General features: G+C 46.2%; 1 protein-coding gene across 2 annotated transcripts in view; it reads right to left on the bottom strand.

Annotated features, from left to right (window-relative positions):
- LOC147021608 (bone morphogenetic protein receptor type-2-like) overlaps positions 1–27,604 on the bottom strand; it is a 182,577-nt gene that overhangs the window by 91,629 nt on the left and 63,344 nt on the right. For both annotated transcript variants that reach the window (XM_085891727.1, XM_085891728.1), the window contains exons 2-3: positions 22,603–22,773; positions 16,253–16,435 (exon numbers count right to left, since the gene is read on the bottom strand). In XM_085891727.1, the coding sequence (XP_085747853.1) occupies positions 16,253–16,435; positions 22,603–22,773 (354 nt within the window). The remainder of the gene's footprint in view (positions 1–16,252; positions 16,436–22,602; positions 22,774–27,604) is intronic.

Raw genomic sequence — 27,604 nt, 5'->3', positions numbered from 1 at the left:
TAATTTGTGTTCGGGATTTCACCATTTCCAAGTTTGAGAAGTAATTGTGCGAAATTGCCAGCATCTAAATCACCATATAATTTGACTCTCATATTTGTTGTTAGATGGATAGTTTGTACGAATGTCCAGAGGTATGAAGATTTTATACTGGCATTCATTTCATCAGCTGGAGTGCCACGGGGTACTACAGGTAAAGTTTGTCTGAAATCACCAGAAATAACCAGCGTAACTGCACCTATAGGCAGGTCTACTCCTCTTAAATCTCGCATAATTCTATCTAATGCTTCGAATGCATCCTTAGGCGACATCGTACCTTCATCCCAAACTATGAGGTCGCAATTCTTCAGCACTTTTGCTGCTTCAGTTTGTTTGCCAATGCCACAAACCGGATATTCTATTGTAGCTAAGTCGAGAGGCAATTTGAAAGCAGAATGCGCTGTGCGGCCAGCTGAAAGTAGTGTTGCGGCTATACCGGATGAAGCAACGGCTAACGCGATCTTTTTCTGGCTCCTCATCTTAGCAAGCAAAAGGTTGAGGACAAATGTTTTGCCAGTACCATCCGGGGCATCCAAGAAAAATATCACACCACTTCCCTCTTGAACCGCTTCAGAAATCAGTTGATATGCATTACTCTGATCCTGTACCAGAAGTGACTCATTGTCAGAAACAAACTTTGCGAGAGTATCTGTGTTGTAGTTTGTTTCACGGAACCATTCTCGACTGATGGTTGCGCTTTCAGACCTATTAGAAGAGGGAAGTCCCCACTTAGTTAAATCTTTCTCGCTCATGTATAATACCAAATCTTCAATGTATATCAGAGCCTCAGTGAACATATCTGGTGTGTTCTGGATACGGTATAATATACATATGGTAATTTTTGCATAGGCCTATACACTATAAATAAAGGTTGGTCGACTTACGACCAAATCGACTTACGATTGGTCGGTCGGAACCGATCGTGGTAGTAAGTCGACGACTACCTGTATGTACAATAAAATATGACTTGTGTTAATGATGCATTAAAAGAGGCGTTTGTTGATGTGAATAGGGCCTATGATAAGTGTGTCGAATGCATAAGTCATCATTCGGAAACGGGAATTCGGAATTAACTGCAGCACTATTTTTTCATTCTAATGCAAATGGCATTGGCCCCATGTCAATCGGCTGAACTTGATAAATTAACGTTACGAAAAGTGTGTCGAAGGCATAAGTCATAATTCGGAAACTGGGAAGTTGGAAGTCATTGTCTTCAATTGACTGTAGTCAATTTCTCACCAGCCGAAACCCCGTCACAGACGAATTCCGTTCATTCAACCATCCTCAACAGCTCACCCACACTCGAGGGACATGGACATCGCTTCTCGGCCTGATTTTAATAAATCTGTTCTTATCAGTTTAGTTGTTATTTATTGTTGTGAATGAATGGTGGTTTTTTCTATTTTGTTGTTGTTATAATTTTTTTTTTTTTCTTTTCCCTCTCGGTACAGTGTGTGGACGTCCAATTCCGGGAACTGTTTCATGAATTATTGCGAATCTTTTTCTTTTGTGCATAATTCTACTTTTTGGAATACAGATACCCGATGGAAGAGGACGGACGGAGGCCGGGTCGGCGAGGTGAAGGTGCTGCTCGAGATGTGGAGACGTTCCCCTGCGAGTACTGCGGTAAAGGGGCGGTTGAATCTCGGTACAGGGGCGGTTGAAAGTGACTGTCCGTCGTGCCCTCTCAGGGGAGCCCGTTGTGACCCTGGGCCATTCCCGAGAGTGCAGCTCTAAAGACGTGTGTTCTGCACTTCGGGAGTGGACCAGGGAGAAGTTTGCACAGCGGTTGCTCGGCCTCCCGGACCAGGGAAAGGTGGCCGCTGCACTGAAAACGGATAAGTTTGCCAACGGTTCCTCATGGATTCGCAGTGGTTCGTTTATGCGCTTCTGTGATTGGAGGTTTGTGCATCGGGCAAGGCTGAACTGTGTACCGACTAATGCTGTGACCCATCGGTGGAATCCCGCTGCCCCCCGGGGGTGTCGGCGGTGTTGCTATCCCCGGGAGACTCTGGCTCACATTGTTGACCATTGTCCCCCGGGTATGGTACCCATTCGCCGCCGTCACAACATGATCCAGAGTCGCCTGGTCAAGGCCATTCGTCATGGGGACGTATATGTAGATCAACATGTTCCCGGTGATCCCTCCCCACATGAAAGACCAGACATCACTGTGGTGGAGGGAAATAAAATCACAATTGTTGACATTGCTGTCCCCTTTGACAATGGTTCCGATGCCCTTGCCACTTGCGCAGTTGCAAAGAGGGAAAAGTATGAAGGACTGCGTAAAGCATTGGTGGCTAAGGGCAAGGATGTCCAGGTGCTTGGGTTCATAGTGGGGGCACTGGGATCGTGGTTCCCTGGAAATGAGTCGGCCCTGAACCGGTTGGGAATCTCCCGGTCTTACCGGAAGCTGATGCGTCGGCTTTGTTGTATTGATGCCATAAAGGGATCCCGGGATATTTATATTGAGCACATGTCGGGCCATCGTCAGTATGAAGAGGTTTGAGGTTGGTACTTCCCTATTTCCCTTCCTCCCCTCCTTCCTTCCCCCCCCCCTTTTTTATTTTTTTTATTTTTTTTGTATGGTGTGCATGGTTTCTATGTTTGTCTAAGTGAATGGATCTTGCCAAACGGACGAGAAGCGCAAATTTCCATTTTTGGACTGGTCCCCTTTCTTTTTATGGCTTGGTGCCCTTAATTGGTCCTTGGGGGTTGTGTTCTTTTTATTTTGACATCCCCCCAGGGGCCTATTTCTATTCTCTTCTTGATTCTAACGGTGTGGAGGAATTTTATTCTCAGTGTCTATTCCTTTTTTAACCTTTTATTTTTGGTCTTTTATAAATTTTTAATAAATCTGTTCTTATCAGTTTAGTTGTTATTTATTGTTGTGAATGAATGGTGGTTTTTTTATTTTGTTGTTGTTATAATTTTTTTTTATTTTTTTTTTTCTTTTTTCCCTCTCGGTACAGTGTGTGGACGTCCAATTCCGGGAACTGTTTCATGAATTATTGCGAATCTTTTTCTTTTGTGTATAATTCTACTTTTTGGAATACAGATACCCGATGGAAGAGGACGGACGGAGGCCGGGTCGGCGAGGTGAAGGTGCTGCTCGAGATGTGGAGACGTTCCCCTGCGAGTACTGCGGTAAAAACCTAGCGACGCTCGCGGGGTGGCATCGACACATCGCCCGCATGCACCGGGTGGTCGCCGCGGAGGCTAACGCCCCCGTCGGCCCCCAGACCCAGGTATTTTTGTACCCGCTTCCCGACCGGTGGCCTTGTTCACTGTGCCGTGAGACTTTTTTTAATTTTCAGACCCTACAACGACATCTAAAGTGGTTTCACGCTGAGACCGCTTTTATTTCAGTTTTTAGATGCTCGAGGTGCGACCTGGAATACGATACGGCAAGGAAGGTGGCGAACCATTTCCAAATCCACCGGAAAGAGGATAGAGTTCGCCCCTCCGCTGCCGGTATCGCTGGGCCTTCGGGTAATCGACTGCCGAGACGATGGCTGGCTAAGACTAGCGCTGATTCTAGACAGGTGCCCCAAGTTACTACAAAGGATGCACCGGGTCCGGCCGTCCCGGCCGAGAGCTATGGCTCTGACGACGGGGCGGCCGGCCCGCGTATTGTAAATATGAGTGGAATCGGTGGTAGTAGGCGGCGGTCGTTCCGGAGGTCCTGGTCGCCAGTTTTGGGTTGCCCCTCTGGAGGGCAGGCTGATCTGATTCTGGAGTCTAGCCGGGTCTTACAGCCCCTTGTGGGTGTCCCCCTATTGGAACAACAATTAGTTGCCTGCAGTGAGTCTCCGGTGCTGCCCATCACCGAGGTTCCCCTGTCGGGGTTATCCCCCGATGTGATGAGGAAACATCCCGGGTTCTTGACTGCTTGGTATCAGCTATTCTTGAGGCCCCCGAGGGGCCTGCTTTCGAGGAGGCTTGTGACAGTTTTTTGCAGGTGGCGGGTGCTGGGGCTGGGGGGGGGGGGTTGAGCGGTAGTGTGGAGAGGGTGGGGGGCCGCGGTGGGGCGGGGGGGATTGAGCCCGCGGGTGCGACTGAGGTTGTGGCTCCGCCCGCTTCGGTTGCCAACCGGTCTCGAGTTCCCCCGCCCCGGCGCGACGCTCCCCCGGCTCCACGGCCTGTCTCCCCTCCCCCAGGTGTTGGTGCTGGCCCTAGCTTTCCTGAGTATTGGGTTGGTCAGCTGAGGAACGCGGTGTTGTGGGAGGAGTTTGAAAAGGTCTGCGATTCGTTTGCCAATGCCCTGGTTGACCGTTGCCGACCGCGGCGTGGTGGACGCGGTGCAGACGCCCCCACGCACCCAAGTCGTCCCCGACCTGACCGTCCCGATATGGCGGGTGCTTCCGGGCTGAGGTATGACCCCCAGGAGGCCAGTCGCCTTCAGAAGCTGTACAGGCACAGCAGAAAGCGTGCCTTTAGGGTGGTCCTCGGGAAAGCTGAGGATAGATATTCTGGTGGGAGGGAACCCGTGGAGACTTTTTTCTCCCGGGTGTTCTCCGCCAAGAATGTCGACCCAGCGGTCATTTCCCGGGAGTTCTCCAAACATGTGTCATCCACTGACGAGGCTCGTGCGGAGGGGGCAGCGTTAAGTGCGCCCATTGGTCAGAGAGAGATCTCTGCCCGACTTGGGCGCATGAGTAACTCTGCCCCGGGACCGGACCGTGTTGAGTACCAGCACCTGAAGCGAATGGATGGGGCATGTCGTGTGACATTGGAAATTTTTAACCGATGAATGCGCTCGCTCCGTATCCCCGCTTCATGGAAGCAGGCCACCACGGTCCTGATCCACAAGAAAGGGGACACCGGGGACCCAGAAAATTTTCGGCCGATTGCCCTCCAGAGTTGCCTCTATAAACTGTTTATGGCGGTTCTGGCTGATCGGCTTCGCAGCTGGGCGCTCCGGCATTCAATGCTGAGTGAGGCCCAGAAGTGCTCTCGGCCCAGTGAAGGCTGCTTCGAGCACTCCTTTTTGCTAAACACCATAATGAAGGACGCCAGGCGGAATCAGAAGAATGTTTTTGTTGCCTGGCTGGACCTTCGGAATGCGTTTGGGAGTGTTCCACATGGAGCTATTTTTGCCGCACTGGACACGATGGGCGCGTCTGCGGAGCTGATCGACCTGCTTCGAGATGTTTACACTGGTGCCTCCACTACCTTTAATACGGACGATGGCCCGACTAGCGAGGTCCCTATATTGTCAGGGGTGAAGCAGGGATGCCCCATATCGCCGATCCTGTTCAACCTCACGATCAAATTGATTGTGCGTGCGGTGCAGGCTTCTGCTGCGGCCGGAGGTCACGGCGTCAAAATTCATGGGCAACCGGTGTCTATATTGGCATATGCTGATGACCTGGTTGTCCTGAGTAGGACCAGGGAGGGTCTTTCGACCCTTCTTGACGTGGCCTCCGTTAATGCTGATGTGTTGCAGCTGGAGTTTAAGCCCGCTAAGTGTGCCTCTCTGTCACTTTTCTGTCGTGGGGGGGTCAGGGTCGGTGATGTGTTATTCTCGATTCAGGGTCGAACCATGCCAGCTCTGAGTAGCGAGGAGCATTATCGCTACCTCGGGACCCCCATCGGTGTGTATAGAGATGATGAGGACGTCTGCTCACTGGTTACCAACATGATGGCGGACGTCCTCAAAATTAAACAATCATTGCTAGCACCATGGCAAAAGTTGGATGCGATTCAGACCTTTGTCCAGCCCTGCCTCTCTTTCACGTTGCGCGCGGGAGAGACGACCAAGAAACAAGTTAATAGGCTGGTATCTGCGGTGGTCAGTGCGGCGAAGGAGATCTGCCAGCTTCCGGTCCGCGCTTCTAATAATTATATTTTCGCGGGCCGGGACGTTGGTGGATTAGGGCTTCAACACCCGGGGTCGGAGGCAGACATCCAAACTGTCGTTCAGACGGTGCGGATGCTGTCCTCCAGTGACCCTTCCTTACGCGGCATTGCCACGCAGCAGCTCTTGTCGGTCGTCCACCGGACGATCCGCTGTGTTCCCGTTGAGTCGGACGTGGATAAGTTCCTGTCTGGCTCGATGGAAGGGCCATTGGCGAACTCCGGGTACAGCGGCCAAATTTCCACGCTCTGGTCTCGGGTGAGGTCCGCGGCACGCGTGTCGGTTGAATGTGACTGTCCGTCGTGCCCTCTCAGGGGAGCCCGTTGTGACCCTGGGCCATTCCGAGTGCAGCTCTAAAGACGTGTGTTCTGCACTTCGGGAGTGGACCAGGGAGAAGTTTGCACAGCGGTTGCTCGGCCTCCCGGACCAGGGGAAAGGGTGGCCGCTGCACTGAAAACGGATAAGTTTGCCAACGGTTCCTCATGGATTCGCAGTGGTTCGTTTATGCGCTTCTGTGATTGGAGGTTTGTGCATCGGGCAAGGCTGAACTGTGTCCCGACTAATGCTGTGACCCATCGGTGGAATCCCGCTGCCCCAGGGGTGTCGGCGGTGTTGCTATCCCCGGAGACTCTGGCTCACATTGTTGACCATTGTCCCCGGGTATGGTACCCATTCGCCGCCGTCACAACATGATCCAGAGTCGCCTGGTCAAGGCCATTCGTCATGGGGACGTATATGTAGATCAACATGTTCCCGGTGATCCCTCCCCACATGAAAGACCAGACATCACTGTGGTGGAGGGAAATAAAATCACAATTGTTGACATTGCTGTCCCCTTTGACAATGGTTCCGATGCCCTTGCCACTTGCGCAGTTGCAAAGAGGGAAAAGTATGAAGGACTGCGTAAAGCATTGGTGGCTAAGGGCAAGGATGTCCAGGTGCTTGGGTTCATAGTGGGGGCACTGGGATCGTGGTTCCCTGGAAATGAGTCGGCCCTGAACCGGTTGGGAATCTCCCGGTCTTACCGGAAGCTGATGCGTCGGCTTTGTTGTATTGATGCCATAAAGGGATCCCGGGATATTTATATTGAGCACATGTCGGGCCATCGTCAGTATGAAGAGGTTTGAGGTTGGTACTTCCCTATTTCCCTTCCTCCCCTCCTTCCTTCCCCCCCCCTTTTTTTTATTTTTTTATTTTTTTATTTTTTTTTGTATGGTGTGCATGGTTTCTATGTTTGTCTAAGTGAATGGATCTTGCCAAATGGACGAGAAGCGCAAATTTCCATTTTTGGACTGGTCCCCTTTCTTTTTATGGCTTGGTGCCCTTAATTGGTCCTTGGGGGTTGTGTTCTTTTTATTTTGACATCCCCCCAGGGGCCTATTTCTATTCTCTTCTTGATTCTAACGGTGTGGAGGAATTTTATCCTCAGTGTCTATTCCTTTTTTAACCTTTTAATTTTGGTCTTTTATAAATTTTTAATAAATTAATTTCTCACCAGCCGAAACCCCGTCACAGACGGATTCCGTTCATTCAACCATCCTCAACAGCTCACCCACACTCGAGGGACATGGACTGGACAGGGCGTGCTTGCCCCCGCCTACTCATCCCCCGAGCCTGCCCCATTCCCCCCCGGCTCCCACCCCCCGCCTTCAATTTGCTTACCCCCGCCCCAAAATTTAATTATCCCGGCCCCGCCCCACCTCTTCACTCCCCGCCCCCGTCTCTTGATTCCCCACCCCACTTGCCCCTGGGCCCCCCCCCAAAAATTTGCTTACCTTGTCCCCCCCTCTTCACTCCCTTCCCCCGTCTCTTTATCCCCCGCCCCTGCCTCTTGATTCCCCACCCCACTTGCCCCTGGGCCCCCGCCCAAAAATTTGCTTACCTTGCCCCTGCCTCTTCACTCCTCGCCCCCGTCTCAACGAAAAGTGTTTATTCTGCTTCAGAGTTGAAAGTTGACTATTGCCACGATGTGCGATGCACTCTTACAGGTACGAAGTTTCTTTCAGTCCAGGTCACAGTTCCGAGAAAAACGTGACGCGACCGCTTGGAGGAGCACAAAATTGGTCCTTCAGTATTAATATATAGACTAGCTGAAACCCCGTCACAGATGGATTCCGTTCATTCAACCACCCTCACCAGCTCACACACACTCGAGGGACATGGACTGGACAGGGTGTGCTTGCCCCCGCCTACTCATCCCCCACCCCTGCCCCATTCCCCCCCGCCCCTGCCCCATTCAATCTGCTTACCCCCGCCCAAAAATGTAATTACCCCAGCCGTGCCTCTTCACTCCCCACCCCCGTCTTTTGATTCCCCGCCCCACTTGCCCCCGGGCCCCCCCCCCCCCGTCCACCCCCCACACTCAACTCCGCCTCATTCAACCCAGCCCCCACCCAATTTCCCCCTGTCTCCCGCTTTCAATTTGCTTACCTCTGGCCAAAAAATTGCTTACCTTGCCCCCCCGCCTCTTCACTCCTCGTCCCCATCTCAACGAAAAGTGTTTATTCTGCTTCAGTGTTGAAGTTTGACTATTGCCACTATGTGTGATGCACTCTTACAGGTACCATGTTTCTTTCAGTCCAGGTCACAGTACCGAGAAAAACGTGACGCGACCGCGAGGAGGAGCACAAAATTGGTCCTTCAGTATTCATAGATGGATAGATAGAAGATAGAAGATACAGTAGACGCCACTTTATAAATCCACGGTTATAAAATCCAGCCGCTGATTGTGACCAAAATGAGTTGGAACGGAATTTTACATCAAGAAATCCGCCGTTTAATAAATCCACCTGCTTGGCACGTGCGCCGTCTCAACCTAAGCTTGATGTAGTATATGCGCTGCCGCAGAGTGAAAAAAACCCAACAACAACAGCAACTGGTGACGGACTTCGAATCCCGCCGCCGCTCGAATCCCTCCGACCCCGAATCCCAATAGCCAAGGGAAGAAAGCGACGACGAACCCGAGCCGATGCCAACAGCGGCAGAGATGTGGATGGCACTCGCCAAATTGGACAGGGGATGCAGCTCTCAGGTTTCGCCCATCCAGATTTCCGCCACGTGACGGATTCAATAAAGGAACATTTGCGCAAAACCTTCCCTCCCAAGCAAGCGACCTTGGAGAGATTCATTTGAACAATCCCCTTGTCACCGTTTGATAAATCAATGTTTTTGTAGCATAAAGCAGTGTTTAACAACATTCGCTTTTTGTCTTATCTATCCAGTAGGTGGCTGAAAATAGGTTCTCCGCTTAATAAATCCAAACGGCGTGGTCCCATGGTGGATTTATAAAGCAGTGTCGACTGTACAATGTTTCTTGTTACATTTTTTGTGTCAAATTCACATTCTGAGGTAGTCACCATGTGCAGAAGAGGATTTTACATTGCAGACGCTATTTTCGAGGAGTGGAATTAGTAATTACACCTCTCAGCAGTAATTTTCTGACGAAGGACGTAATGGCGTCAGTGAATGACCGATGATGTCATGACGTCCTGACGCCTCTCAGCGGTGATGTCACACGTCACCATGTAAACGAATGTAAAACGAAAAGTGTTTATTCTGCTTCAGAGTTGAAGTTTGACAATTGCCACGATGTGCGATGCACTCTTACAGGTACCATGTTTCTTTCAGTCCAGGTCACAGGACCAAAAAAAACGTGACGCGACCGCGAGGAGGAGCACAAAATTGGTCCTTCAGTATTAATATATAGATTCTCGAGCAAATTCCGTTGGTTCCATGTCAATCGGCTGAACTTGAAAAATTAACGTTACGCAATCAGGTGATGACGTCATAATTCGGAAACCGGGAAGTGGGAAGTCATTGTCTTCAATTGACTGTAGCATTATTTTTTCATTCTATTGCAAATGGCGTTGGCCCCATGTCAATCGGCTGAACTTGAAAAATTAACGTTACGAAATTAGGTGATGACGTCATAATTCGGAAACCGGGAAGTCGGAAGTCATTGTCTTCAATTGAGTGTAGCATTATTTTTTCATTCTATTGCAAATGGCGTTGGCCCCATGTCAATCGGCTGAACTTGGAAAAATTAACGTTACGAAATCAGGTGATGACGTCATAATTCGGAAACCGGAAGTCGGAAGTACAATTCTTTTACATCGGGACACTCCCGGGTACATGTTCTGTCAGCATGTGAAGTTTGGTGAGGATCAGTCCAGTACTTTTCGCGTGCATAGGTCACAGAGAAACACACACACACACACACACACACACACACACACACACACACACACACACACACACACACACACACACACACACTTTCAACTATATATATATATATATATATATATATATATATATATATATATATATATATATATATATATATTTATATATACACATACATATGTTTGTTGGGTGAGGTGGGGAGGTGAGTGGTGCAAGCAATTTCAAACAGTTGAAAATGTACAGCTTCGTATGTTCCGTGTTCAAGAAGTGAGCTATCTCAATGTATTTTGTCAGGAAATGTTAGCTGAATAATTGTCCTGTATAAATGTGCATCATACGAAGGGTGATGAGTTTTCCAATAAATAGCCTGGGTTATATGTGAAGAACCAGCCTGGTGTTGGCTTCATGGTTAGGGTAGCGGCTTGGGATCCGAGGGTCCTTAGTTCAAGCCCCGTTGGGCCATTGATTAATATAGCAGGAGGTTGACTCAGCCTGTCATCCTTCCGGGGTCGGCAAAATGAGTACCAGTGCACTGGTAAGGGGGACACTGCATCAGCGGCATCGCCGCGTCCCAACCAATGATGCAACCAGCAGCCACATGCTGCACTCGATGGAGAGAGATGTGAAGAACCTGCTTGTAAAACCTTCTGTGACACTCCAGGTGGGGCACTGGTGGGGCCTTGGGAAAGAGGGGAGGAGTTTCATCGTCTCCCAAGGGAAAGGGTTTTTGTGTCATCTCCTGAGAGACGAGAGGGCTCGAGAGACAGTTTTTGTTCGGGTCCTGAGAGGAACAGTTGGGCCTGCTCGTGTTCCTGCTCATCTCCCTGGTTTGTCCTGACTGCTCCTTCTGTTCGTGGCTGCTCGCCTGCTTTGCTGTGGGTTCATGGCTGCTTTGTCGCCTGGCAAAAGCAAAGGCCTCACTTGGTTCTCGTTTTCCCTCCCTGTCCATGCTCAAATGTGGTTTGTGGCAACTCAGGTTTTGTTATTCCCTCATAAAGAAGTATTTATTTCTTGTGATTCTGTGTTCCCCCTTTCCCATCTCATCCCACCATTGTCGAGTTCTATTTTCCTCTGTTATTTGTGAAGGGGAATAAATCCCCTTAAAATCAGAAATAAGGATTTTGTGTCCTCCTTGTGATTCCTGTGTGCACAAAGCCGCCATGAATCAAATGCAGCCCAAGGTAGTAAAAAGCCATTTCGGTCCATACGTCCAATGGTCGGTGTTAACAGACTGCTGGACACGACAATATATATCATGGTACAAATCCCACTCCTGGATCGTTGTCGTTGGTGAGTGGGCTTGCATCGATATATGACCCCATAACCGATGCTGCCGGGAGTCTTGCACTCCTGGTGGGGTCACCCAAGGCAGTAAGGTCGAAGGGTAAGATCCCAGACTGAAAGTGATCCAAATAATATCTCAACAGCGAAATAGGTGGAAGACATTTAAATGTGTCAATGGCTGTGTCGGCGGATGAAGTCTGTCGCGGGTGGGAGACCGCCAATTATCTTGGTATTCTTGCCATTGGAATTTGATCATCAAAAATTTGTGGTGTCTGTTGTGCGCCAGTCTCCCCACACTAAAATAAGTCACACTTCGGCATTTTTATGTTCCAGAAAGATTTATAAAAGTCTTGCAGTGATCGGCGAATGGCAACGGGAATAAGATTGTGAATCTGGAAGCTCCGAGTCATGAACCGACATGTTAGGTGGTGGGTGTGTGATTCAGATGTCTTGCTCAAGGACCTGAAGCAGGTACAATTCGGCAGCTACATTCACGACTGAGCAGACCTTTTTAAGATCCACTGTGCTCACTCCATATGGGGAAAGGGCTATAAAAGTTGCCCTAAAAATAGTTTAACTCAACATCCCTGACTGGATTACCACGTTCAGTGGGGTCACCATCATCATGCAGTGTGGATATTGCTCCTCTATCCGAAACTCATAAAGCAGAAGAGGGTCAATTGAAAGAGGATAAGCGTGGTTATACTTTCTTCTGGAAAGGGACGGCCACCCAAGAACGACAAATCCATGGCATAGGCTTCGCCATTAAGAACGACTTTTTAAGGCCCTGTCTGAAATCACAGTCGGCATCAGCGAACGTCTCATGACGCTCCAGTTGAAGTTGGATAAAAACCAACATGCGACTATAACAAGCATGTTTGCCCCAAAGCTTGAGGCTGATGACAATGTGAAAGAGAAATTATACTATGAGCTGGACTCCATTCTTTTCAACATCCCCAAAGCAGACAAGATAATTTTGCTTGGGGACTTCAATGCACGAGTTGGTCATAACTCAGACTTGTGGCAAGGAACAATTGGAAAAGATGGAGTTTGAAACAACGCAAATAGACTCCTCCTGACAAAATGTAGGGAGCATGATTGTAATGATGTGATCCTCACAATGGCTACAAGCGCTGATGATTGTTGGACCGACCATTGCCTCTCATTCAATCAATTATGGCTCTTAGGCTAGCCCGTAAGCAAAGACTGCAGAGGAAGCAAATCAGATGCAAATTTAACATACTTAATCCGAAAGACCCAGAGAAGCAAGAGCAACTTCAAATTGCACTCCATGAAAAACTTCCAACTGAACATCCTGAAGGCATCAACGATCATTGTATGAAGCCATTCCTGGACGCTTGTAAAGAGACAATTGGCTACTAGAAAAGAAAACATCAGGACTGGTTTGATGGCAATGATGCTGAGATTGAACATCATATCAATGTGAAGAGGAAGCAGTTCATGACATGAAGTGCTCAAAGAAGAAAGAAGAACATGCCAAGGCAAAAGCGGAAGTCCAATGAAAGACCAGAGTGCACAAGAAAGAAATTGTGGATCAAGAAAGCACAAGAAATCCAACACTTGGCAGACACTCGAAACACGTGAGCCTTCTTCAGCACCACTAAAGCCATTTCTGGACCGATAAAACACGGATTGAGTCCCCTGCATCCAAACGACGGAGAAAGACTTCTTAAAGACAACAAATCAATTACCTCTCGTTGGAAAGAGCACTTGCATGACATGCTGAATCACAAGTGGAATGTGGCTGACAGTATGCTTGATCAGATCCCTCAATGACTATCGAGGGATGAGATGGCAGCTGATCCCATTCTCAAATAACTGCTCAAAGCTATCAAGCAGATGAAGAGCATCAAAGCAGCCAGACCTGATGGATTCCCTGCTGAGGTCTTCAAACAAGGTGGCCTTTACTCACTCAACAGTTGTACCTGCTAATAACCAAAATCTGGCAAAAAAAAGTGGAGTTACCTGCTGGCCTCAGAGATACCCTGCTCATTTTTTTTTTTTTTTTGAAGAAAGGTTACAATGTGAACTGTGGTAATTATTGTGGCATCTCTTTTCTGGCTACTACTGGAAAAATTGTTGCTCGGATCCTCACCAATTGTCTCCTCCGCATTTCAGATGAGATGCTTCCAGAGTACCAGTGTGGGTTTTGACCATCCCAAAGCACAGCGGATATGATATTTACAGTGAGGCAGCTTCAAGAGAAATGTCCTGAGCTGTATTGTCCCCTGTACATGACCTTTATAGATCGGACTAAAGCCTTTGAGCCAGTAAACCGTCAAACACTTTGGACTACACGAGCTAAGATTGCTTGTCCTGCCAAGTTCATCAATTTCCTTAAGCTGCTCCATGACAATATGACAGCCATTGTCCTGTGAAATAATGGATCTCAAGGTGAGCCATTTAGTGTGAGAACAGGTGTCAAACAAGGTTGCATCATCCCCCAACACTCGTCTCAATCTTCATCACTTCGATCCTCCATCTTGTCAAGGGCAAGCTACCCCATGGCATCAAAATCATCTACAGAATTAATGGAGGGCTATTTTGACTGAACAGACTCGAAGCAAAAGGTAAGATCTCAACCACCTCGGTTATTGAGCTGCAGTACGCTGATGACAATGTCGTGTCCACCCATACTGAAGAAAATCTTCAACCCATCCTCAGTGCTTTCATTGAAGTATATGAAAGCCGTGGTCTTATCGCTAATATCAAGAAGCCAAAAGTGCTCCACCAATCTTCCACAAAGGAGACTGTACAAGTACCATTCATTAAAATCAGAGTGACTCCAGAAAACATTGAGCAATTTCCCTACCTTGGTAGCCATCTGATATCGACACAGAGATGCATTCTCAGGAACATTTTCAGTCGCACTAACATAACTTTAAACTCACTTAACTAGATATTAAAGACAAATAATAAACAAATCAATAAAGAACACAAATTAAATGCATAATTGGACAATTAAATGAACAGTTACAGGATGCTCACCAAAATGTAGGGCCGAGATTGATTGAGGGATTGCGGGATGGGAGAGGTGTGAGTGTGGAGTGGATGGGTTACAGGGAGGGACATCAGGCATTTGTGTATCGCATGGACTGCTCGAATAATTTGTGGGCTGGGAAGGTAAATGGGCTTTCGGGTGAGTCACGCGGTGAATCTGGCCCTGATCGGGCTTTTGGGAGAGTCGGAATAGAGAAATCTCTGATTGAGCTATCGAACGTGCTGCGTGGCAAATCAGGGGTGGAGAAGTCGTCGCCGAGGTGCTGAGGGATTGTGCGATCAGAGCACCAGGAATTAATACGAATACAGTATTTGTGCAAAGACTAATCATGTGTTGAGAAAACCAAGAAGGTGAATTGGGGCTGCAAAGCTAGGTGGACAAACTTGAGTGCTTGTATTACAATGTGTCAGGTGTTAATTTTTACTAGCCGAAACCCCGTCACAGATGGATTCCGTTCATTCAACCATCCTCAACAGCTCACCCACACTCGAGGGACATGGACTGGACAGGGCGTGCTTGCCCCCGCCTGCTCATCCCCCGCCGCTGCCCCATTCCCCCCCGGCTCCCACCCCCCGCCTTCAATTGGCTTACGTCCGCCCAAAAATTTAATTACCCCGGCCCCGCCCCCGCCTCTTGATTCCCCACCCAACTTGCCCCTTGCCCCCCGCCTCTTCACTCCCTGCCCCCGTCTCTTCATCCCCCACCCCCGCCTCTTCACTCCTCTCCGTCTCAACGAAAAGTGTTTATTCTGCTTCAGAGTTGAAGTTTGACTATTGCCACGATGTGCGATGCACTCTTGCAGGTACGAAGTTTCTTTCATCCCAGGTCACAGTACCGAGAAAAACGTGACGCGACCGCCAGGAGCACAGCATTGGTCCTTCAGTATTAATATATAGATTATTAAGGAGTGAATGCAATGTGCTATGAGCCAGTGCTGATAATGATTCTGTTGCTTCTTTTAAATACTGTTCCTCTATATGATGATAAACATGTTGAAAACCTATTTACATTGCTAATTTACCCAAAAGGTCACCTCACAAAGTAATTCAAATTACTATATATGCATAAAATTGCTTTTAAATATTCATAACCCTGGAAGTACCAGCTCGCGATGCGTTGTGAGCTTCAGGGAGGATTAAACATCTCTATTGTTCTGACTGACAGTTTCGCTAACTACCGTAGTTGTTTCTGCTTTGTCTTACATGCCAAATAGACTATTATTTATGAATGAAGGAAAAATGGGGAAATTAGCCAATTCGACTTGTGCTTCACATCGGGTTATTGGCCAAAAATACACAAGTATTCTTTTGTCTTGTATGCAATACTGCTATTGTCCATGTGTAAGGGATAAAAAAAAGTTCCAGACAAAGGGATATGCGATCAGGCATAATACACATCAATCTATTATTTGAGGCCAGCACAGAGGCTCCAATTTGGTCATATCAGCACAAACGAGAGAAGTTGTTAAAAACCATCAAAATCCTTCAAGATCAAATCTGGTGGAACTGGATCCTGTAAATTGGAAAAACTGGGGAGAAGATTACAGAGCTCACACCACCCGGAAAGGACTTTAGCAGTTACTGGACGATTACCTGATATGGTCACTAAATTGGTCAGCCTTAAGAGATGCATGACCACTGATGAGAAGGACTGGAATTCACTTTGGATAATACTTCTGCAAATAACTTATGGCAGGGAATAAATTAAAAACATGTTTAATAACACAGCAAGGGATGCTGATCATCATTCCAGGGAATGAATCACACATCTTAGCGATTGTCTGCTCATCTATTATGCAAGCAAGAGTAAAATCAAAGGTAGCAACCTCAACTCCACTTAGTCTGACTATCATTATGAATTTGTACCTCGTGGTAGAGTGTTGGTAGGCAAAGGAAGAGGTACGTAGACCTCGGAAAAATTCTGGTTGCAAAGGCTGGAGTTGCAGCAGCAGAACCGAGCTCTTCCTTTGAGGATGCTTGGTGGAGGAGCAGATACGAGGCACTCTGAATGACGGCAATCCCATTTCTCACCAGGGTGCAGCCAGCATCCTGCAAGAAACATATTGATGGGGGAATTCCAGTTGTGCAAATTTTGAAAATAGCAGAAAAAGGAACAGACATTGTTGAAGCTTTTTGTCTTGCATCTCATCAGGACACACTCAAGAATACCGGAAATGCAGACACGAAATGAAACAATTTATTTGTTCAAACCGTTGGGGATTGGTTCTTTGGACCGTTAGTGACATGAACATACAAATCATGGCCTTGTATCATCGAGGGAACCCGTGACCTCCCATTTTTAAATAGATTCAGGTCAGAACAGATGTAGTGTTTGCACATACTCTGTTTGCAGAGAACAGGAGCTTGTGCATGTATAAATGTGGCTTCAAGAACACGTAAATGTGCTTCAGTTCGCGCACCACGTCACAATCTGGAACCGTTCAGCGTGACCTCGGAAAAAGCAAAGGAAAGGTACAAACCGGTATTCTATCAATCAACTTCCTCCATGATTGTTTACGTGCCAAGTTTGCTCCTACGTATATTTCCACACGTATAGACAAGGCCAAAGTTAGAGGTAGTCTCACTATTGAACAAGCATTTATACGTGATGAAATACAGCGAATTACCAAAATGCTCATGAGTTCACGCTGGGCTCTTTGTCCTTTCGTTTTCCGATCTGATCAGGCTTTGCCGGTAGATTGCCTCGATCAATGAGCGGATGGAAAAGAACACGCACAATGAAGAATTCCTCTTGTATTGTCGCGTGGAAACGTAAACGCTCCGGTTATGTCATTAATGTGACCAAGCAGGTGATATTCTGCTCTTCAGCATCGAGGAGTCTGTCCCAGCCCTTGGCTATGGTTTCAGTATTCCCAAAGTCAGTATCAAAAGAGTTTGAGCTCTTTTATGCCCAATTGTCCCATCGTATTCCTATTTCTAATGACGAATCAAATTCCTGCCGGGCACCATTGAATGGTATTGCATATCTTTATTGTGGAACCCCTAACGACGCATCCGACTTCCATGTGGAACTTGATTATCTGGCCGCTGTTCGAGGCCTGCAGACCAACCCAGATATATTTATCTGGAAACTTGATGAAGTGTCCGGAGTAGTTGTTATGAAGAAGTGTGATTATGTGGAGAAGATTCTTGGGGTTCTGAACGACGAAACAAAGGTTAAATTACTAGGCAACGTGGCTCATCGCGACTGCACAGCTGCACTTGAACGGAAATTGCAAACGTGTTTATTGCAATTGTGCAAAAGCAAAGAATTCCCACGTGATGTATATGAGCGGATCCGTCCACATGGTTCACAATGTCCTCGGATGTATGGATTACCCAAAAGAGATAAAGAAGGAGTCCCACTACGTCCGACACCATCGGTGATTGGTTCTGCTCAACATAAACTCTCAGAGTGGTTGAGTAAGTTGTTGCAACCCGTTCTCGAGGAATTATCCGAGTACAGAGTCAAAGATTCATGCACGTTTGCTAAAACCATACGTGGATTGAAGCAGGACCAGAATGCTGTGACCATGTGCTCCTTTGACATATCCAGCCTGTTCATGAACGTTCCTCTCCAAGAAACCATCGATATATGTGTGGCATCGCTGTTTCGTAGCAACTTTGAACCAACCTGTATCTCTGAAGCGGTGTTTGTGGAATTATTGAATGCAGCAACACGAGCAGTGAAGTTCACCTTCAATGACAACAAGTATATGCAAGTAGATGGAGTAGCGATGGGATCACAATTAGCTCCACCGCTCGCAAACATTTTCGGCGGCTTTCATGAGAAGCGTGTGTTCCATGAAATGAACATGAATATTCGAGCTACGGTATTCTCCCAATACGAGGACGACATGTTTGCAATCTTCAATACTGCTACCGCCTGCACTGACTACCTCATACGTCTTAATGCTCTCCATCCTGCATTACATGAAAGTTTTATGTTTGAGACCGAGCAGTCAAATGTACTTCCCTTTCTCGAGGTGTTAGTCGAGAAGACAGAGGATGGATTCTTGATGACGATCTACCACAAGGCTACTTTGATTGGGCAGTACACACGGTGTGACTCCTTCAGCTCATGCTTCAAGATTGCCCATATGAATATCCTTCTAGGGCGTGGGCCATATGTTCACCCTGTCGACTTACTGCTGGAATTGAGCACATTAAAACCATTCTCCGTGACAATGGCTACCCTGAGCGACTCATCTGTGGGCTCATACAGCGTAAATCTGCCAATCGGTCTGAGGACACCATATTTGGACCAGAAAAGTGTCCACTTTATCTCAAGCTGTCATGGAGAGGTGAAATCTCTCAAGAGTTCGAACAACAGGTGATATGGTCAGTTTCACGATGTTACAACTCTGTTGCAACGAGATTGGTTTCGACTCTCCATAAACTGCTCCCCTCAGTCCTAAAAGATATGCTATCTTCCATAAAACTGAACAATGTTATTTACGAATTTCAGCGCTCGTGTGATGCCAGGTACGAAGGTCGCACATCACTCAGACTGGAGGATCGGATCGGGCAACACGTTCCATTGGCAATCCAGAACAACTTGGAGACTGGTCGGACACAACCATCCTGTCCATGTAAGAACCCAACAAGAATGCCCGCTCAAAGTGATTCTGCCATTCGTCAGCACCTCGTGAACAATCCCGAATGTGCCCAGGACTATCACGCTGAACGGTTCCAGATTGTGGCACGTGCACGTACTGAAGCACATTTACATGTTCTTGAAGCCACATTTATACAAACACGAGCTCCTGTTCTTTGCAAACAAAAAGAGTATGTGCAAACACTGCATCTGTTGTCTGTTCTGCTGTCTGTTCTGACGTGAATCCAGAGAAAAATGGGAGGTCACGGGTTCCCTCGGTGCCTCAAGGCCATTATGTGTATGTTCATGTCAGTAACGGTCCAAAGAACCAATCCCCAATGGTCTGAACAAAGAAATTGTTTCATTTTGCATCTACATTTCTGGTATTCTTGTGCGTTTCTTGTCGAGCTGCAAGACGAAAAGCTTCAACAATGTCTGTTCTTTTTTCAGCTACTTTCAACTTGTGCAAATATAAAAGAGAGTTTCTTTTTTTTTGAAAGCATCAATTAAAGTAGTATGTAAAAGTCGCCGACTTCCTCGACTAAAATCGTAAGCATGTAGCTCTTAACGGGATTCTCTCATCTCCTTTCCCTACCAAGGCTGGAGTACGACAAGGCAGTGTCTTGTGCCCAGTCTCGTTCCCTATCTTCATCAATGATCTTTCTGATTCCCTGGAAAATCCTGCCTATATCTTTGCTGATGGTGATGATTCTACCCTCTGCTGTATCATTTCTCATCCTTCAGACAGGCAAGCAACAGCCTCTTCCCTCTCCGCAGACATTGATAACATCAGGGAGCTGGGACAAAACTTGGAATATCTCTTTCTATCCCAACAAATCCTTTGAGCCAGTTACTTTGAGCGGCTGTACCAGGCTGACCCACCAGCTGTTGAGTTGGATTTCAGGGGTGTTACTATCCCTCTTGCTGACCCTCCAATCAACTGTGACCCATCTTCGTTTGTGGAAACACAGGCTGCGATTAACCAGTTGAAATAGGGGTATAGCTCCTGGAATACGTGGCATCCATGCTGAATTTCTCGTTGCTGGTGGAAATGCTGCACTCGTGTCATTACATGCAATTCTGTGCTCTGCCTGGAACATGGGCATCATCCCAACTGACAGGAAGAGGGGGCTTTGTTGTCCCCATCTGGAAAGGGATGGGTGATCGCCAGGACTGCCACAACTACCGAGGGGTGACGCTGCTCTCAGTGCCAGGCAAGGTCTTTGCTCGGATATTTTTTGAGCAGGTTTGCCACCATCTGCTTGACCACCAGTGCCCAGAGCAGTCAGGCTTTGCAACAGAGAGGTCAACGATTGACCGTATACTTGCTCTTCGGGTCCTCACCAAATGCAGACGAGAGTTTTGGCAGGGGCTGTTTGCAGCCTATGTTGATTTGTGCAAAGTGTTCAATTCATTGAATCGGGATGCCCTTTGGAGGATTCTCAATCTTCGTGGGGTGCCGCCACAACTGATCAATCTGATGTCTGAACTATACTCTGGTACTGAGAGTGCTGAGAGATGTGGTGAAACCATCTCTATCTTATTTCCAGCTGTTGCTGGAGTTGATCAGGGGTGTGTGCTGGCCCCCAAACTTTTCAGAACTTGTATGGACTGAATTCTGTGGAGGATTTCAGAGAGAGCAAGCTGTGGTATATCCTTTGGGAATGTCAAGATTTCTGATCTTGATTTCGCAGACAATGCAGTCATCTTTGCAGAGATGCTGGATATCCTTTTGGGGGGCCTCGGGTGCTGAATGAGGAGTCGGAGCCACTGGGATTATGGGTTTCCTGGGTCAAAACGAAGATGCAGGCTTTCAATGACATCTTGGATGCTGCCATCTTGTCTGTACCTGTTTGTGGTGAGGATGTTGAGGTCATGGAGAGATTCACTAACCTTGGCAGTGATATTCATGTCTCTGCTGGCTGTGACCAGAGGTAAATAGACGCCTGGGTCAGGCCTGGGGAGTCATAAATTCACTGGATCACGGGGTGTGGTGCTGTCAGAACCTGTGCAGCAAGACAAAAGTCATCGTCTTCAGGTCCTTGGTGCTTCCAGTCTTGCTCTACAGTTGTGAGAGTTGGACTCCAACCAAGGATCTGAAACGCAGACTTAATTCCTTTGGCACCACGTCTCTTCGGCCAATCACCGATGGCCTCGGATTCCGTGGTTGTTCGATGACTTTAATCAGCTCCGAAAATGGAACGTCCCAGTTTCCTTGATGTGAACAAACTTGACATGAGCTTGTATGTTGGCGCCCCGCAAACACTCAGCATTATGGACCTCATTCAGCATTTCTCCACACTCATCATGTCATGAGCTGTGAAGTAGTGCTGCGTATGCTCCACACATAGCGACCACTCTTCCTCTTCAGCTTTAAACTCTCAAATTATCCCAAATGTGGCCATGACTTCAGGAAGAGAGAACAAGTTTGTCTCCAAGGCAAAAAAAATTATCCTCATCATCAGATGTTCAATTCTCCCAGAACCGAAATGCGTGTCGTCAAGAAGCAAAGAAAAACACGGGTTACCAGAATGCCGCCATTGTCCAACAGGCTTTTAATCTGACGACTGCACACCAGGCCTCATCCACGCATGCGCAGATGCAACATCGTAATACATCACACTCCCAAAATCCAGGATCACTGCTCAGCTCCACTCCGATGTTCCTCCTTTCTCTTGCCGATGTAACCAACCTTCCCAGTCTGTTCAGTCCCATTATTCCCTCCATGGCTTCAATATAGCTGTTCAGCACGCCCTCGCATACCCCATACTTATGATATATTTTACTCAGGTACTCAGGTACCCCATACTTATGATATATTTTACCCCAAATTACCACATTCCCAAGCTCTCCCTTTTTCCAGGTTATTGCGATTTCTTTACCCTCTCCCTCACCTCTTTTTGTTTATCAGTTGCCAATTGGCTTGTTCATTAGCATTCAGTTCGGAACCATCAAGCCCAACCGAATGACATCGCAAGGTGGCATCGGGCCGACCTCCTCACCCTTCACCAAGGAAATAAGGTGGAAACTCCCATCCTCTCTCACAGAACACTGGCACCCATCTCAGGCTTGGCCAAAACAACAGCCTGGGCCTCGAGGGTCTGGTGTCACTCCAAAAGGCGGAGCTCCGTCTCGTTGGGGTCTATCCCACGCACTAAGCACCATCGCCTGAGGAGATCTCCCTGGGCTAAATCACCACTCACCTTGCCATGGTTCATGGCATTAATCACCAGTGCTTCACAGAACCTGCACCCATCATCAGGATGTTGTCCGTGCTGTGACACGTCATTCAGTTTAAGATCATCAGGCATGCCAGGAAAGTGAAGTATCAAACCATTGTAGGGTGCTCAGGTCAGGCACATAATATAGTACGAGTGTGGAAAGCCGCCGGGTGAATCCATTTCAAATCCCAGCGTATACCAAATACCCAATGCACCGCAGATAATACACAGGAGTGATAATCATGGGTGTTTTTTATAAAGAAGGCAATAATTTTTACAATTGAACTGCCTTTCTTCACCACAATCATCAAAATCACAAAGCTCTTTGTTCTACCACTGCCAAAAACAAAGAACACATTTTCAAATCAGGTGAATTAACATACAAAGTCATATTGTACCTTGTTTGAGAACACGGTAAGCCCCATTCTCTTCCTTTTCCCAAAGGCCATAGCAGTGGCTGTTATCTTGGCAGGGAATGGTTCCATTCAGAAATGTTGCAGAGCTTGTCCTCCGCTGTGAATGGTAGGAATCTGACCAAGCACAAAGGATGTCTTTGCTGGGCTTGGTGACTGGAATGAGACAAAATGTATTCCTCATGTTAAAGTCCATAAAACTTTCAATAACAAAGAAATAAGGGAAAGCTTTGACTCAAACTGAAACCAGTTGACCATTTTACTGGTCCAGATTCAAAGAAAAGGCTTTGCAATTGCCTGGTTATCAATTGTAAAACTTCTATAAAATCAGGGTTCCGAAGCCATGCTACAAAAGGTGTTCAAAATGTTCTATGAATGACACACTGCAGTCCAAGGCACATCAGAGTTATTTTCCAATACAGTAAATGCTTTTTAATTAGTAAGAAATTAATTACAAAATATTATATACTAGCAAAGGTACATGGCGTTGCCCGGCAACGCTGGATCCCTCCGTCCGCCCTTTCGCCTCCCTCCTACCACCCCACCTCCTGCCGCCTACCACCCCACCCCTTACCACCTACCACCCAACCCCCTGCCTCCAACCACCCAAACCCCTGCCTCCTACTACCCCACCCCCTGCCTCCTACCACCCCACCCCCTGCCCCCAGACCCCCACCCCTGCCCCCAGACCCCCACTCCACTCCTTCCCTCCCTCCCTCCTCCCACAAAGGTAGCCGGGCATCTGAGGTACATCTATTGGACTACCGCAATTAAGCACATATTTACAGACAAACATTTTATTTATCAAGCTGCAAAATATTTAACAGAAATATCAACAAAAATGATGAGATTATTGTAATGCTTTTGGGAAGACAATATTGAATGTTTTTTTTCATGAAGGGCCAGAACATGTATGTGGAGTTAAATGCTTGTTTTACAATTTTTGCAGGGTTTATATATAGAGAAGTTGGTTAAGGTAGAGACCTTATTTTTAATTTGTTTATTTTTTTACAAACAGTAAAATAGATGAGCAGTAACATTACCTTTAAATTGATGTGTAGGTTGTGTTTATACTATTTTCGGTTTTTGAATAATTAGCAATTAGCGCATTTGAGAGGTTCCATGACTTCATCGCCGTTCTTAACGATCGTAACATCCTAATGAAGTTATTTTTTCATATCTGATACCATATTTGATGATCGGAGCTCACCATCTCACTATTATATGGGTATCCAGGTTGAAATCTGAAAAAAAATTGGACTTTTTTATGAAGTACTGTATATATTGATCTATCCTCGGATATGATGATAGGTGATGACTTGTGTGTTTACAAGTTATAAATTATGAGAAAATAAGATGCATCATGGTAAAAAAATATGTGATCCTACAAAGTTTTGACATGATTAACCTTGGGAGCACAGAGGAGGAAAGGGGAGGGGGGGGATCACATCAAATAATGCAGAGTAGAGAAAAATCGCATCGATCCAATCTCCTAATTTGAAAACTATAGTACCAACAAAAGCGATGTATACAGAGATTCGTAGGTACAAAGATGAGGTGTTCGATGATATGAATGAGGAAAGTGAACAAGCTCAAATGAGCTAAGATCCTCGTCCTCTTAATGATGACGTCATAAAAACAAATATGACGTCATTATGATGTATCAGGTTTGCGCTAAATTATCTGTGGTAATGCCCGGCTTGATTCCCACAAACAGAATTAAAAAAGCTTGCCTAGTTTTGGAGATAATGTTTTAGGCGATTTCCATTAGCGGAGATATTTTGACATCATAACTTTTTTTCTAGGAGGAATTTTCAAAATCGGAGATGGTTACTGTCTGCGCAGGGTATTTTTACATATATATGCCAAGTTTCAGGACGTTTCGATGAAAACTGTAGGCTGTGAAACAAAAAAGTCCACAAGAAGAAGATGAAGAACAACAATGTAAGACTTAGAGATCCTCCACGAGGATCTAAAAAAACATTTTGAGTGCTTTATCGCACAGAAACTGTTGTGGCCTGTTCCAAGTCAAGGCATTGTTGAGCAGACCGAAACAAAATGTCGACTTAAGTCCCCTAACCAAGATGGCACGCCACAATCTTGGTAGGGCTTTTTGGGGTTTTTGATGATGAGCACCCCCTAAATTATCTTCAAAAGGGGTGTTTTCGTTTACGTAAAAGCCCAGTTTTCATGAATGCACTCCTTTGGAATTTGCTCACTATGCATGTAAAGTTTCAGGCTTCTAGGTTTCATGGTTTTGGAGTAATGTAGGACACACACACACACACACACACACACACACACACACACACACACACACACACACACACACACACACACACACACACACACACACACACACACACACACACACACACACACACACGTATTGTTGCATTTTATTTTGTGCATCTTGGGCCATGGTGAACAATGGCCCAAGATCTTGCATCTCGTTTGTAGAACTTCTTGACATCCCACATTGGTAGATCTGTGATTATCTCATACACCATGAGAGCAGGGAGTCGTGAAGAGCACCTTGTACAAATCCAACTGTGGGAAAAAGTGTATCTGAATCGAAACTATAAGAGAGCCATGTGTGTGTGCGTGTGTCATTGCTCTCAAAGATAGCCAAACTTGCAGAGGTTCGTTAGCAAGTGCCGGGGGGGGGGGGGTGTTTTAAGGGAAAAAATGCAAATAAAAAAAGTTGGATTTCTTAAAAAATAATTTGCTCTAGAGTGCCGAAGCCTTTGTAACAATGTGGAAATTTTGATTAAATTATACCTGACACTATTCCTGAGTGGGTGTAGGGAAATGTTTCAGGCCCCCACCAAAAATAAAGAAGAAAGAAAACAAAATTTGATTTCTTCAAAATGTTAACAGGATTAGAACAGTACCAGGCAACACCGAGTACTCCTGCTAGTCCTTAATCAAGAAACTGCAAGAACATTAACATTGCATTTAAAAAAATGTTTCAGGTAGGTAAAACAATATACAACATGGAATAAGCCACATCGAAGCAAAAACCACGATGAAGCTATTAATGACTCCGTAATTAGGGTACCATATGGTACCCTACGTTATTGTACGGATTTTTTCTTTCATCAGCTGGACATTTTCACTGTTTTATTCACTTTAAAATTTGTTTTCGCAGCAACCGCTTGAGCAATCAACACAAAACCTTCAAAATATGAGTGCGCTACCTTCAAAATAGGACAATATTTCTAATCACTATGTTATGTCGTCACAGTTCATCTGGTATGGCAGCCATGTTGAAAAAAAAAAAGGAAAAACTGGAGATCTTCCCCGATGCAGCTCAACAACAACAAAAAAAAATGGAATCTTGGCACAGATCAGGAACTCTGCATCGGGAACATTTATTAACGATGACGTCATCAGTCCCTTTATGATGGATGACATAATTGGATACGTTGAATTCCCTTTGATCTGATCAATACGATTTTTTCGAGGGTCATCTATGAAGAAATTGGTAAAGAGAATTAAATTTACATCATTAATCATGTTGTATGGCAACCATGTTTTTGGGAGAAAAAAAAAAAACGAAAAAAAAAATCTCTGAAACAGCTGAACATATCAACCCTAAACTTTACAAACATAATCCAATACAATTTCTGCATATCGTGTGAAAATGATGAAGTCATCGGTCATGTCATTTGGCAGTCGTATTAGAAAGAAAAACGAACCTTATTCGATCAAAATAAAACTTCACAAATGTGATCGACTACCCGATTTGAAGCAGGTTTTAAATTTACGATGTCATCGGTCATGTGGTCAGACAGCCATATTAGATGGGAAAAAAAAACATTCTTCAAAAACTTTCTTCACCCAAAAATCGCTTAACAGAACAATGCGAAACTTCGTGTACAGTAGGCCCGACCTGAATGGAGGTTTCCGCATCATGGTTTCACTCTATGGCAGTCGAATTATTGAGGTAAAATGTGCTGATCGCAGAATGGATCCCTTGCTCTATCGTGGTCTAGTGTGGCGGAATAAACAACCCCACATCTCCATCTCACCTCACAGCCCTCCATCGCAAACTCAGTTGCTCTTTCAACATGGTGCCACATGAACTGCTACCATGTGACATCACATGATTACCTTCGCATTCTGCGAAAGGTTATGTTTTGGTCGGCGTGTATTTATTTATTTATTTATTTATTTGTAATCTTGTGATTCGTATAACTCAAAAAGTATTAAACCAAATTGCATGAAATTTGGTGGGATGATTGGTTATTAGCCAGGAAGCATTCGATTAGATTTTGGGATCGTTCGGGTCAAAGGTCAAGGTCAAGGTCATGAAAAGGTCAAAATCGTCTTTTTACGATAACACGGTCAATTTTTATTCAATTTGCATGCAACTAACGCCAAAATGTTCAGAATTCAACGCCTCATCTTGTGATAAGCAATATGACACAATGACGCCCATACTCTTGTTACCGGTTAGGGGTCAAAGGTCAGGGGGGTCACGACCTTGAAAAATATGCGGTTTTTGTCATAACGCGGTCAATTCTTGTCCGCTTTACATGAACCCAGCACCAAAATGTTCAGAATTTAATGCCCAATCTTGTGACACAATGACGTCATAACACGTCACCGGTTGGGGTAAAATGTCGGGGGGGGGGGGGTCACGCCCTTGAAAAATATGCGGTTTTCGGCATAACTCAGTCAATTCTTATTCGATTTGCATGAAACCAGCATCAAACGAGATTACCTTCTCTTGTTGAAACGTTGTATTCACTGAGCTTGCGAGTGAAGACTCGCCAAAACGATGTGAGTTGATTGTTGTTTAGTCCGTAGCCCCCGAAAGTCGGGGGGGGGGTCATGACATTATAGATATGTGGTTTGTGTCATAAGACCATTCATATGAAACCAGTTCCTTACATTCATACCAAGAACAAAAAAAGTAGTGGTGGCGAAGGTATGCGCTCTATGAGTGCCCGTTCTAGTTTAATTTGATATCGCGTGTTAT

Source organism: Eptatretus burgeri, chromosome 8, assembly GCF_056783735.1.
Source record: "Eptatretus burgeri isolate ZD-2024b chromosome 8, Ebu_testis_v1, whole genome shotgun sequence".
Taxonomy (NCBI): domain Eukaryota; kingdom Metazoa; phylum Chordata; class Myxini; order Myxiniformes; family Myxinidae; genus Eptatretus; species Eptatretus burgeri.
This window is presented reverse-complemented; position numbering and strand designations above follow the sequence as displayed.